Consider the following 13820-nt stretch of genomic DNA (forward strand, 5'->3'; position numbering starts at 1 on the left):
CTTAGGGTATGTTCACATTACCACTTACTCCGCAACCATATTGATCCTTTGCAAATACTTCTGTTTGATGTGCTGTTTCTCAAAGCGGCATCAATCTGACTAGAAAATTTAAGCCACATGCACTTCATGCTCAAGAATAGTGTGTGCATTTAAGATAGCCATTGTGCCTTTGCAGATAAGTGTGCATACACAGATGACAACTTCATAAATAGGAGTTCTGGGGTGTGGGTGGGTGTTGCAGAGGCAGAGCAACCAAAAAGGTCACGTATATTGGATGAAGACACCCTTGCCCCCCTCTCTGATGTGAACAACACTATACCAATGTGGCTTGAAACCCAATGCGGAAAAACAAAAGCTACATTTTAAGTCGCTAATGTGAACATGCCCTTAAGCTCCACAGCTTTCAATGGGTCTTATTCCTAATTCGTCATCCCTGGGAATTCTCATTTCCTCTTTCTCTGTGCCAAAGCTGGGAACAAAATCTAGCGTGTGTTGCTCACATAGCTTTCTCATAATTATTATGCATGAAATTTGATTTATTTTTTTTAATTTGGAGGAGAAGATAATGATCATATGGGGATCACTGGCCATGTGCAAATGCAAGCAAGATTTCCATTCACTTACATTGGTTCAAGTTCATTTTGCTACTTTCAAAACTGTATCCAGTAGTCAAAACAATATATGGCGCGTCATTTGTGAGGTTCTGCTTTATCCATCTTGAACTGCGAACAGAGTTCAGAAGATTAACAAGTGCAAAACAAAGCTCTAGTTACATGATAAGCTGAAATTCTATACCAAGTCAAACAATCAGTCCATCCAGCACAGAATCCACACTGACTGGTAGCAACTCAGTCTATCTCAGCCCTACCCAATGATGCAAGGGAATGGAATGGGAATCCTTCACACGCAAACTATTTGCTCCACTGCTAAGCCATGGACTTTCCTTGTGAAAAGTTACAGGGTGTCAGAAAAAAAAATGGTTTATGCAAATCTAGGAAAAACAAATAATTGCTAACGGTCCACAGTGTAACAGTTAATAAGTAGTATTATCATTATTATCTACCATAATTATATAAGCTTATGAAATTCTCCTCTGACAAAATTCTATCCAGATTTGGAGATTTTGAATGGAGTAGTGCCAATGGTGTCAGAATCTGCAGTTTTTCTGTATTTATGAATTTTATGCTGTAAGGAAAGGAGGAGGGAGGGAGGAAGGAAATAATTATATTAAATTATGTCCTGGGGTATTGCAGAAAGGAAAAATCATTCAAAGGAAGAAACAAAATTATTCCACTTAGGTGGCGTCTTCTTTTTTAAAAAAGTTTATTTTTTACACCACACTGATGTGCTCTTTGCAGAAATGCCAACCGACCAAACAAATAAGGGAAGGATTTTTTTAGGTCTCCTTGTCAATCATAGAATCATAGAGTTGGAAGAGACCACAAGGGCCATCCAGTCCAACCCCCTGCCAAGCAGGAAACACCATCAAAGCATTCCTGACAGATCGCTGTCAAGCCTCTGCTTAAAGACCTCCAAAGAAGGAGACTCCACCACACTCCTTGGTAGCAAATTCCACTGCCGAACAGCTCTCACTGTCAGGAAGTTCTTCCTAATGTTTAGGTGGAATCTTCTTTCTTGTAGTTTGAATCCATTGCCCCGTGTCCGCTTCTCTGGAGCAGCAGAAAACAACCTTTCACCCTCCTCTATATGACATCCTTTTATATATTTGAACATGGCTATCATATCACCCCTTAACCTTCTCTTCTCCAGGCTAAACATACCCAGCTCCCTAAGCCGTTCCTCATAAGGCATTGTTTCCAGGCCTTTGACCATTTTGGTTGCCCTCTTCTGGACACGTTCCAGCTTGTCAGTATCCTTCTTGAACTGTGGTGCCCAGAACTGGACACAGTATTCCAGGTGAGGTCTGACCAGAGCAGAATATAGTGGTACTATTACCTCCCTTGATCTAGACGCTATACTCCTATAGTCCTCTTGCATCAATAACGTTTATTTATTTTTTAAATCTTTGAGGAATCAAAAAATCTATTTATTGGTTTATTTTACTCTGTGTTTGAGCGCTGGTTTGTTTGTTTGTTTATTGTCAGAAAGGGAAAAAATATGGAATGAGCAGAAGTCTGAGGATGCAAATCCTATTATTAACATTCCCCTCCAAATATTGCTGGAAACCTGAGCAGAGCCCAGTAGAACAAAAGCATGCACACGAAAGCTCATACCAATAACAAACTTAGTTGGTCTCTAAGGTGCTACTGGAAGGAATTTCTTTTATTTTGTTTAAACTCTGCTAAGACATAGAACTTGCTAACACAAGTTAGGAAGAATATCATTAAACAATATACTGTATCCTCTCCTGCCTCCCTGAACATTCCCACAGTTATGGCCATAGGAAAGACTAGCATAATCAGGCCACATTCGCAGCCTCTTCAGACAAGCTTCTGACGCACCCCACATTGCCCACCCTTTCCATTGCTACTGCATCTTTCTCCGCAGTCCATGGGAGATGCCAACACCCTCGTCATGAATGTTATACAGTTATACTTTGTGTGTACACAGGCACACATGCACAAGTATGATAAGAAAGCATGGCCATCAGGACTGGGGCACCAGCCGCCGCCATGAACATTGCACACATGAGGGAGGAATGGCCTTCAAGTCACCAAGCCTGAAGGTGTAAAACTGACCAAATGGGATGGGCATATCTGTTGACAGGCGCAATGTCACACCCATCACTACTGGCAAACTTGAAGACACAAAAAGATACGTATGGAATGCATCCTTGTATTAACCAATTACAGTCAAGATCCAGAAGTCTTTATACACCAGTCAAATATTACTTCACTTTTCTAATGTCCTCCTCCCAGAACTAGGGGGGAAAGGGGAATGGGACTTTCAAAAAATGCCATCACATTGTTGCTGCTTTTCTGTTAGGTGTCACTGGGCCCCTCCAGACATGCTTTTTATTGTGCATTCGTTAGGATTTGTGTTCATGATGCTATTAGGATAGTCTTACATGAACACGCATTCAATCCTGTTTGTGCCTACAAAGGTTCTGGGGTGGCCACACTGCATCATTTCTAATCAGTGCATTTTCCGTAAATGTCTGCTGAAATTCCACACTTTATTTTTGTCCCGCTTTTGCAGCACTATAGCCCCCCCCCCCCCCTGGACAGCAATAACATGGTAGCATCAGTGAACCATCACACACACACAAAAACTAAAGTGGAATAAATTCACCACAAATGTACTCTTGTCTCAAGAACATGTTGTGGAGTACACCCGTAATAAAACATTAGTCTGGAAGGGCCCACAGAATGGTTTTCTTGTTCTCTCCAGAGCCACAGTCCCATTCTCTAGATATCATAGCTCACCATCAAAGAAAATAACCCCAAGGTACTTACCATCTGTTTATGGCTTGGAAAGAAGGTTTGCTCCACAAGAGGGAACTTCTCAGGACCCAGAGAGTTGAAGATTTTAATTAGCTGAGAGAACTAAAATGGAAAGAAAGAGGATTCATGTAACTTAACAAGCACATGCATATAACAATTCCTATCCTCAGGGGTGGACTTTGGTAATATGGCAACCTGAGCAAGGGCAAAATCTGCTCCCCTTCTATTTCTTATTTTTACAGTAATTTCTTTTGGTACATTTGCTTTTAAAATGGATATTCTGAATATTATTATTATCTTGAGATATTGTAATTGAGTTGGTGGAGTTCTTTAAGTTCGAATTCTCCAGAAGCTTAAATAGCTTAGTAAAATTCATTTTCCTTGACCGAGCTGGGAGCTTCGCCTTCCGTCCCATTTTAACATTCTTGGGCTTCTTTCCTTTGCTGATAGACCGCTTCCCCGTGTGCCCAAGACATTGACTCTGTAAAGCATATTTTGCTGCACTGTGTGAAATTCGAGCAAGCCAGGGCTGAACTGATATTACCCCTGTTAAGATTTTTCCCGGGAAAATCAGAGGCTTACTATGTCAGGTTCCTACTGGAAGACCGGATAAATGATAGAACATTAGCAGTGGCGAAGTTTCTATCGGTGGTGGCAAGAACCAATGATCTCTCTTCCTAAGTCTATACATAATGCTTATATAACCTGAAGGCGGGCTGTCAAAACTGTGTACTGTTTTATAATGAATTGTTGGGTCTCTGGACCGTAATAAAGATTTTATTATTATTATTATTATTATTATTATTATTATTATTATTATTATTATTATTTTGTGCCCCCTCATCTCAGCGCCCTCTGGGGAACTGCCCACACCACCCTAAATCCAGGACTGTTGCCCTGCCCGAGGCCATCATCTTCTGCCCCAAAGAGCAAGAGCAAGAAATGGAACCAGGGGCAGGGGCATAAAGATTCCTAAACCACTCCTACTGAGTTCCATGTGGAAGCACAACCTTGGGACAACTTGGGACATAACTGAGATGCACAAAACCAATATATTCACCATAGATACTGGCAATTCCAGGAGCAACCTCCACCCCCCGCAATGTCAAGGCATACCCCTTGACAAGCTCCCCAGTGAATGGATCCTACAGATAGAAGTAAAGTTCATTTGGGAACAATACTTTGCAAAGGGCAAAAATTTAGAGTCCAATTATGGGCAGCAGCAGGAGGAGCGTTGCTTTCCTCTCCCTCTTGTGCTCCAAAAAATCTCACCTATCATAATGAAAGGCATTGCTTCCCCCGCCTTTTAATTTAGGGTCCTTCTTAGGAAATCAAAGTGCACATACACTTCGACCCCAAAGAAGTGCAAAAAATTATATGGCATGGTTGTATGCCTCTCAGATATTGCTGGTCTCCACCATTTGTCTAAATAAACAAAACTATTCCTTCAGGGGGGAAATTAAATATTTGAGAAAATCCAGAAATCTTCCAACAGCATGTGACAGTGCAAAAAGTCACCAGCAAGCCCAGTCAGAGATCAGTGCATGCGGATAAATAAAATAGCCTGCCATTTCCCCCTGCGATTATTGTTGGCAACACAGGTTGTTGACCCAGCATAAAGAAGCGAGATTGCCTCTCTTAACTACTTACACTAACCCTGAACATCTGATGAGAAAAGCAAAATAAAACTGTTTTGACTAGCTCAGTGAGCAAACATAAGAAGTTACAGCTGTGTGTTTAAGTGTGTGTGTGCATGAGCGGCAGAGGATAGACACAACAAGCAAAAGAGGAGTGTATGTTAGTCACTGTACAATTATGTAGCACATTCGAATATAAAAACATGTGTGATCTATCTTTTATATGCATGCCGCAGTTCACATGGGGGCAATCTGCCATTCCTTCACCATGTTATGCCAGTCCCTGGTCCCAAACTTGTGCAAAGCAGCAGCACACACAAAAATGTTTATTTATTTGCTTCCAAAACGTATACCCTGCTTTTCAAATGCATTTGCATTGCTCAGCACAGGTGCGTCACATTGCCCACAACCTGGGCACAGGTAGAGAAAGCTCTTTCATTCTTCCCATCATCATGCTTCAGACACTCGCATGACACAGAGAAGGGCCTCTCCAAGACATCTTAGGGAGCAAATAGGCTGATAGGGGAGGACCTCATAGCATATGATTTATATATTATGTGTTTGTAAATGCTTTTAGCCTGCACTGGAATGCATGCTACCACATACCAATAATGGAGTACGAAATGCACTTCACATAGATGACCTATAGTAGTTTTCCTACTTCCTACTTTTGGGGAAAAAATATAAAGAAAGAAAAATAAGGAAAGGTAATTTAACTTTCACTGTCTCTAGAGGGCCAGTAGAGAAAACAAATAACATTTAACAGAGAATATTCATCCACCTATGGTGGTACTAGTTCGCTATCTCTCCCAGCTGCTTCTCTTTGACATTGTCACCTTCTTTATCTTTGAACTCTGAAGCCTTAGTTTAAATGGGCACATTTAGAATGTACTTGTGCCCACTTGAAACAAGTTAATGGGGAATAATAACCTTTTGCCGAAGAGTTTTCCTTGCTTGCTTTGCATACCTCAGCCAAATATACTAATTAATTAATCAATCAATCAATCAATCAATCAATTAATTGTTATTTTTGTGTGACCACAGTAAGTGAGCTAACACCATCTGTTGGTTTTAGCATCAGCATCTATGGTAGATAGGTATCAGGGAAATGAAACTTCCAACCATCTTACCACCAGCTGCCCTGTGGGAAGGATCCTGGTGGCTTTAATAAGTTGATGCTGTTTATTGTCATTTTAAAGAACATATTTTAATGTATCCTGGAAGGTGGGATATAAATAATTGTCATAATAAATAACATTTGTAGGGTGCTTTGCTAATTCCAAGTAGCATGAAATACCACCACACTGTGGACAATCTAGTACCATATGGGAAGGTTAAATTTCGACCATGGAAGTAAAATAAATAAATAAAGGAAAATATGCAAATCTGTGTGAAAATAAAGAAATAATCTTGTTCTGCAACTCTAAGACTTGTTTATTTCTATGTTGTATATGTAGCGCATTTTCAGCAAAATATTGATGAGCAGATGCCTAATTTCAAATATTTACTTTGTAGCTTACATATCTGCAGCAGAGTAATATTAATTCCCAAAGTTTGCTGTCTCAATTTCTCAATAGTCTGCTATAATTTCAGGTCTGTATTCCTTTCCAGAGATGACCTCAGCAATGTAAGTTGTGCTTGAAATGTATATCTGACCCACTTCTGGCGAGGACGTCATTGCGGGCGGTCGTGGGTCGTTTCGGCAGCGAAACGACCCAGGCCGGCCCGGGGGTAGGAGCCCCGCTACCGCACAGCGGGGCTCCGCTAAACCGCGGGTCAAGCGTCCCGCAGCATGGGCTCTCCAGCGAGCCCGCTATGGCACTGAACCCTTCTCCCATTCCCCCTGTAAAGGGGGAGAGGGAGTGAAGGGACAACGGCGCCGGGCTGTGGAGGCATGCCCCAACCGGGCCGGGGAAGCGGCGGCGGCCGCCTGCAATGAGCGAGATCGTTCTACCTGACTCAGAAGGAAAAAAGAAGAAACCCGCAGGCTGTGAGTACTGCAATAATTGGATTTAAATTTTTGGACATTTGGCGCTCCGGGAGGTACGTTAAAAAGGAAGCCCGTTCCTCCCTTTGTTTGAAGAAGAAATAACTGTTTCTGACTGTGACTGCTGCTGCAGCAGTGGATATAAAGTTTTGAATTTGACAAGTGAGACTGGTTGAACCCCTTTTAGGGGAGTTAAGTTGGTGGAAATATTTCTTCTTGAAGTTGTTGGAATGCAATCCTTTCACCCTGACTCCAGGGAAAATGGCTGCGGAAATTTATGACTAAGATGGAAAAATACTGAAACTTGATACCCTATGCCCACTTCTACCATGTTGGGTTTCGTTTTTAAGCTGGCTTTAGACTCTGGACTGACTCACGAACAAAGGATTATTCTTTTGAACTTAGAATTGCTAAATCAGAAATTATACCTATTGAACCAGGATGTCAAAGAAAAGTTATATCCCACAGGAAAGACTCTTGAGAATTTTGTTAAACTGGAAGAAAACCTTGGCAGGGAACTTAAGGAAATCTTTGAAGTGCAAAGAACAATGTCCATGCAACTCCGAGAAGATGAAAAATCCTGTTGGGGTGAGAGACCCAGGATTAGAAGGCAATTTATATCCAATTTCTGGGGTGAGAGCCCGGAAATGATGGGAAGAAGATTTGTGTATCTACGATTAGAAGATGAATGGAACTTTGAAATGGAGATGCTGGAAGGTGATGATTTGTGTATCCTGATGCTCCCTGGAAGGACTTTTATGGACTACGTCTGGAACTGTGGATTTACAAGAAAAGAGGACATTCTGGACAATGGTGTTGGTGTAAGATGGAGAAATGTCTGGGGGGAAACCCCGAGATGGCGAAGGAAAATGGTTAGAAAAGGGATAGGGTGAAATATCTAAAATATAACTAGGATGGTTTATTATGGTACCCTGAAGTCGGTGTGTTAAGATTTTAAGATTTTGAACTAGTGAAGAGATATGTTAATCTTTTTATTAGCAGCAGTTTAAGTGAAATAAGATGTATGATGTTAGTTAAGAAGTAATAGAGTTCGAAGTAAAATTAAATATTAAGAATTTTGTTTAGATTTTTTGGGGGGGATGATTTAAATTTTAAAGATGAGAAGTTATTAAAGTAAATTGGAAGTGGAACCAAAGGAGAGAAAACGGGGGAAGTCACCTAGTACAGATTCAAACAAGATTTTTTTTTTTTGTTCTAAACAAGAAAAAGAATTATTGGTGTGTTATTGGTGGTTGGTATTTGTTTTTTATTATGTCCTGATTGATGTGTTTGTGTTGTTGTATGTGTCTTGTTGTTCTTTGTTTTGAATAAAACCAATAAATTTCTTATATAAAAAAAGAAATGTATATCTGACCCATATCCAATCAAGTAAGCCAAATACTTTTTCCAATGCCAATTTGACCTCTTTGATTCTATTAAGCAGTAGTGGGAGAAAGTAGAGTCTATGAGCTCATCAGGACTTAAAGAATCTGGGCAGCCCAATACCATAAATCACCTTATGATTACACAGTATAAATATTGTATGCAGCACATCCCAGGGGACAATGTGAAGGCACCTGGGGCTACCACCTTGCTGAAGCTAAGTGAGTCTGGCTTTGATCATTGCCTAAATGGGTAAGCCACCTGGGAACCAATCATATCTACATTCACTTTAGTCCCATGACGGAAGAAATACAGAATATAAATGTAATAAAATATACAAAAATCCTGCACTTGGCAAGTAAAGAACAGCCATGCTTTTCTGCCCCCATCCTGAAATTATTAGGGGAAAATGGCACACCGCTGTGTTGCGACCCCTGCTTTCCATTCATTTTTCAGAATTTAAAATCTGCTCTGGAGGATTGGGGGAACAGGTTTAGGGGGCACAAGGGAAAGAAAGGGGGCAGAGGCATAGCAAGCCCAGGCAGTACCTGGTGCAAAAAATTTTTGTCACCCCCCTCCCCACATCAACAACTCGGGGTAGGCAAAGGAGCGACAAAGCCATCCCCCCCCCTGCCTCCATCTACAGGGCAGCTGTCAAAATGACGCCTCATTCCCCCCCCCCCGCAGACACTCGTTCCCATGAGGGTCAAGTAAAAGGCAGGTGGTTGAGGAGCAGGGGAGCAGGAGCAGGGGAGGGACTGGAATGGGATCATGCAATCCCCCCTCCCGCCCGGAGACTCTTAGGATTGACCTAAAACCTAAACCAGCAAGGAAGACTATTGGGAGGACCCGATCCAGGAGTTGCATGGAAGGAAGTGGGACGTGAAAATGGCCCGAAGCCTTCGGGAAAAGGCAAAGATCAAAGTGGTGGAAGCGTGGAAGTGCAGAAAAGAGGACAGTCCCTAACAATTAGCCCCACATCAAAATTGTCGGGGACAGAAAGCCCCCCACGCCAAAGCCCCGCTAACACACGTCTTGTCACTCCTGGATAATTGGCAGTGGCGGTGGCAGGGGGGTGTCTCAGCGCGCCACAAGGCAGGAGTATTTCCCAGTCAGAAATATGCAAGAAGGGTGGAGGGAGAAAACCTCCGGGGAAGGAGAACCCTTCAGAGTTTGGCAGGGTGGGGGGAGAGGAAGAAGTCTTGAAGCACCAACTCTGAGTACATCTGGAAATCGGGGGGGGGGGGGAGCGGTGAAGGAACGGACCGCGACCACCAACTTTAGATGCATGGGTGGGTAGAGGGGACAGGACACAGAAAAGCAAATAACGAAGAAATTAGCAGGGTGGGGGCCGGCATTACTCCCAACCCTCTTACAAGTGCTTCCAGTGTTCAGATGCCCCACACGCTTTTGCAAAAAAGGAAAGAAAAATGAGAACTCCAAAGTTTTGCCAAGCAAAAAGAAAGAGAGGTGGTGGTGGTGGGGAGCTGCACAGCTTTGCCGGCAAAGCCAAGCAGCTTGTCTTCTCCCTGCCTCCTGCCTCCTCCTCCAGGCTCCAGCCAGGACTCGGGAGTGGGGGTAACAGTGTGCCGACCCCCCCCCCATGCGACTACCAAATATCCGGGGGGGGGGAGGTGGGGCAGCCGCAGAGTGCCCTCTTGTCACCCCTTCATAAATGGAACCCGGGGCACTCCGCTCCCTACGCCCCTCCCTTCCTATGCCACTGAAAGGGGGGCAAGTTCCATTGCGCAAGCAGTAATACTTGTGCTGAAGGGACCATGGCCTATTACTACTTTGAATACCACCCCATGGATCTCTGGAGAGAATGGAACATTTTAGTCAGACCCTGAAACCTGCAGGATGTATCAGTGCCAGAAGTCTAAGCCTTTATCAGGTAAACTATTTGCACATAGCAATCCTGCACTCTTCCAGATTACTTAATTCCAGGCCAGTGGAAAATCCAGTGTGTGGCTGCCACATGCTGGACAAATAACACTTATAAAGTCCTGAGTTGCCTGTGACAATGTTCTCTCAGCAAAAGCCCAAGGCCTGCTTTCCTCAGTTCATCTATTTGGCCTGTCAGGTATTGAGTTGGGCAGAACCCTCAATACCTGGTGTACTTGAAACAAAATAAGAACAAAATAACTTAGATTTACCAAAACAACCAAAGTATTATTGAGAGCTTCTTGCAGTATGGGGATACCCAACTCCCCTCTCATTTCATGTAAGGAAGCTTAAGAAGTCCACCTACCACCCAGGGCTTGCTGCAAAAATTGTAGATGGAGAAAAGAGAGTTGACACTGTGGACTCCGCCATATTGGAGGCCAATGATGAGGCTGCGGAAGTCCTCTCCTAGTGCCATGCTGTAAGCATGCTGCCGGATGAGTACAAAGTCAGGTTTGAAGGATCTAGAAGACATAATCAGAGGACATTTCAAGTCATCCACTTCCTATCAATTACTTTCTTTTTTGCTTCCAATGCCCTTCCTTCCTATAATTCTAAGAGTTAAAAAAGCACCAGTTATTGTTATTATATTAGAGACATCAATAAAGAAAATCCTTCATTTTAGGATTTACGAAACAGAACTGAGAGGACTCCAGGTACACTTCTCACAGATTCCATTATGGGCTCAGACAGGAAGGCTCATACAGGAATGATCTACAACAAGAACTAAAGATAATAAATTAGGAATGGAAAAGTGTATTTCCAGCCGTTCTCATATGAAAACTTTGGATGGATTTGGTGGCAATTTTTTGCAATGTGCTGCACAGATGACAGAGCAAAGGCAGTTGCTGAATTCTTAAAGCTGGAGACCAATTTAAAGAACAGCACATGGCATTTATGAATGAAGACGTCTATCCATTAAACACATATGTTCACTTTTTAGAGAACGTTTTCCCATAGAGAACACAAAGTGAGCATTGTCTGTTTTGTCATAGGCTGCATATATACCACACACTTAAAGCACAACTCCACCAAACCTGTTGTTTGTTAAGGGTACTGCGGATTATAGCTCTGTGAAGGGTAAACTACAGCTCCCAGAATTCTTTGGGAGGGGAAGTACATTAAATGTGCTTTAAATGTATGGGGTATATGCAGACACAGACTCAGTAGTTGATAAGACGAGTTCTCCTTTTGAGGTTTGCTTATTTATTAATTAAAATATTTATATACTGCTGCATCACAATACATCACAAGTTTACAAGTGTGTGTGTGTGTGTGTGTGTGTGTGTGTGTGTGTGTATCAAACTGAACAAGTTAAAAGCAAAAATAAATTAAAATCAAGCACCAATAGACCATTGTGGGAAGGTTGCTGGTATGGATTTACCTAGGATAGAACAGACAAGTAAAGAGGAGCTGCTTCTCACCTCTTGAATTCCCCTCCCTTATAGATTAAATCTAAACATTTTAAAGCAGTTTTATAACTTGAGCTGTTTACTATTCAGGGTGTTTTCTGATGATTTGGGTTCAGACTCGGGGAAAGTGTTTTAATATTTATTGGGTTACTTTCATTTCACTTCACTGAATTGCTTTATATGCTTTTTAGGCACAGTTTTTCATCACAAGAAGAGCTCTGCTGGATCAGACCCAAGATCTAACCAGTCCAGCATCCTGATTCATACAGCAGCCAGCTCACAAGCCAGAAGAAGTGTGCTGGGTGAGGCAGAGCCACCATGCTAGCTTCCTGCCAGGTGGGTCACCATTGCCTACTGAGAGATGGGTGAGGTGGTGAGTTGTCCAGTGCATTCGCTTCCTACTGATTCCCCTGCTGCCTCAACCTTCCTCCCTCCTGGTAGGCAACAGGCGCCCACCTGCCGGGAACCTAGCATAGAGGCTTAGCCCCACCTGGCAAAAGCTGTACACCTTCGGGAGATTATTTTCGCACCTGTTGTAGTGGGACACCTGAGTATTGTAGAGTACAAGTGAGCAGCATTTAGATCAGAAACTTCTGATAGATCTTGGGGTGGTTTGCATGTTTATTATTTATTCTGACTTCATAAAATGTATTTACTGCTTGATTGTTAAAACAAACAAATTACACAAACCAGTTTACAAAAACGATAAATGAATAACAATTAAGACATTCAACAAAATTAAACCAGCAATAAATTAGCTAGCTGTTGTTTCCCTTTTAGTATAGGTCCTTTGATATTAATGTTAGCTCTTAATGTCGTTGCCATATAAGACATCAGGCCAAATGGGAAGGCCTGGCATGCCGAACTAGGCCCGGGGGCGAGGTTCCCCATAACTGCCTCACACAGGCAAGATTCAGGTAGGTAGCCATGTTGGTCTGTTGCAGTCAAAAGAAATTTAAAAAAATTGTCCAGTAGCAGTTCGTTCTGGGTATAAGCTTTCGTGTGCATGCACACTTCTTCAGATACAGTGAAACAAAAGTTATCAGAACCTTCTATATAGTGGGAGGGTGGGGTGGGGTTTTTCTCAGAAGGGTGGTAGGAGATGGGTGATCGACTCAATGGGTATGGTAAACCTGTTGACAACTGTTAACGACTGCAATTAGTTCTACAGGAAAAAACAAGGGATAGTGTGCAGATGACCAAAAATAGCTTTAGCATATGTAATGGGACAAAAAATCCAATATCTCTATTCAGACCAGGCCTGAATAGCTTATATCCAAAAGTTTATACCCAGAACAAACTTACCGGTAGTTGGTCTCTAAGGTGCTACTGGACAATTTTTATTGATTTATTTATTCACACAAGCAAAAAAAAAAAAAAAAAAAGAGGCCCCCACATTCAAGAATCCCTGCTTGGCTGTCCGGGTTCAGGACCTGCTGTGGTGGCTTGAACCCTGACAAGCACCATGCTCAGCTGACCAACATGTTTTGACTAAAGAGGAGATTTGGAACTGAACTGTTTTCTCAGGACTCAGGGCAAAGCAGGGAGAATAAATAATTAGGCAATAAGATGTGACAGGCTGCACACTGCTGTGGTATTATTTGCCCCAGGCAAAGTTCTGAGGCATAAATCCAGCATATATGTCATTTCAGCTAGCTGAGGAGAACGATAATCTCCAAAAGAATGTCCTTTTTCAGGTGTGCCTGAGCTAATAGGAAACAACAGTGGTGACCTTAGAACAAACCCCGCGATGCACTGCAGCACCTCATGGACAGTCATTCACGTGGGTCGTACCGAAGCAACAGGGCAGCATTGCTTTACCCTTTAGTGTAGATAACTGAAATCATATTACAGTCATATGTAACAGAGACTTCAGGTGTAATATCCTTAGTGTTCTCTGGTTCAAGTAATTGCTAAATAAAAACCCAAGACTACAGTGAATCTGAGTCAACTATTCACAGTTTCACAAACAGTGGTCAGCCAAAATTGGCAGCTGCCACAACTCTCTATATTTTCTGACATACAAAGGCCGGGGGCTTGTCTCTGACTTGCT

The 13820-nt window shown here is 42.4% G+C and overlaps 1 protein-coding gene across 2 annotated transcripts in view; it reads right to left on the reverse strand.

The window, feature by feature from the left end:
- The window catches only part of SYN3 (synapsin III), a 178126-nt gene that overhangs the window by 142477 nt on the left and 21829 nt on the right, over positions 1–13820 (reverse strand). For both annotated transcript variants that reach the window (XM_033162091.1, XM_033162092.1), the window contains 2 exons: positions 10663–10819; positions 3417–3506 (listed from right to left, as the gene is read on the reverse strand). In XM_033162091.1, the coding sequence (XP_033017982.1) occupies positions 3417–3506; positions 10663–10819 (247 nt within the window). The remainder of the gene's footprint in view (positions 1–3416; positions 3507–10662; positions 10820–13820) is intronic.

The sequence above is a fragment of the Lacerta agilis genome, chromosome 10, assembly GCF_009819535.1.
Source record: "Lacerta agilis isolate rLacAgi1 chromosome 10, rLacAgi1.pri, whole genome shotgun sequence".
Classification (NCBI taxonomy): domain Eukaryota; kingdom Metazoa; phylum Chordata; class Lepidosauria; order Squamata; family Lacertidae; genus Lacerta; species Lacerta agilis.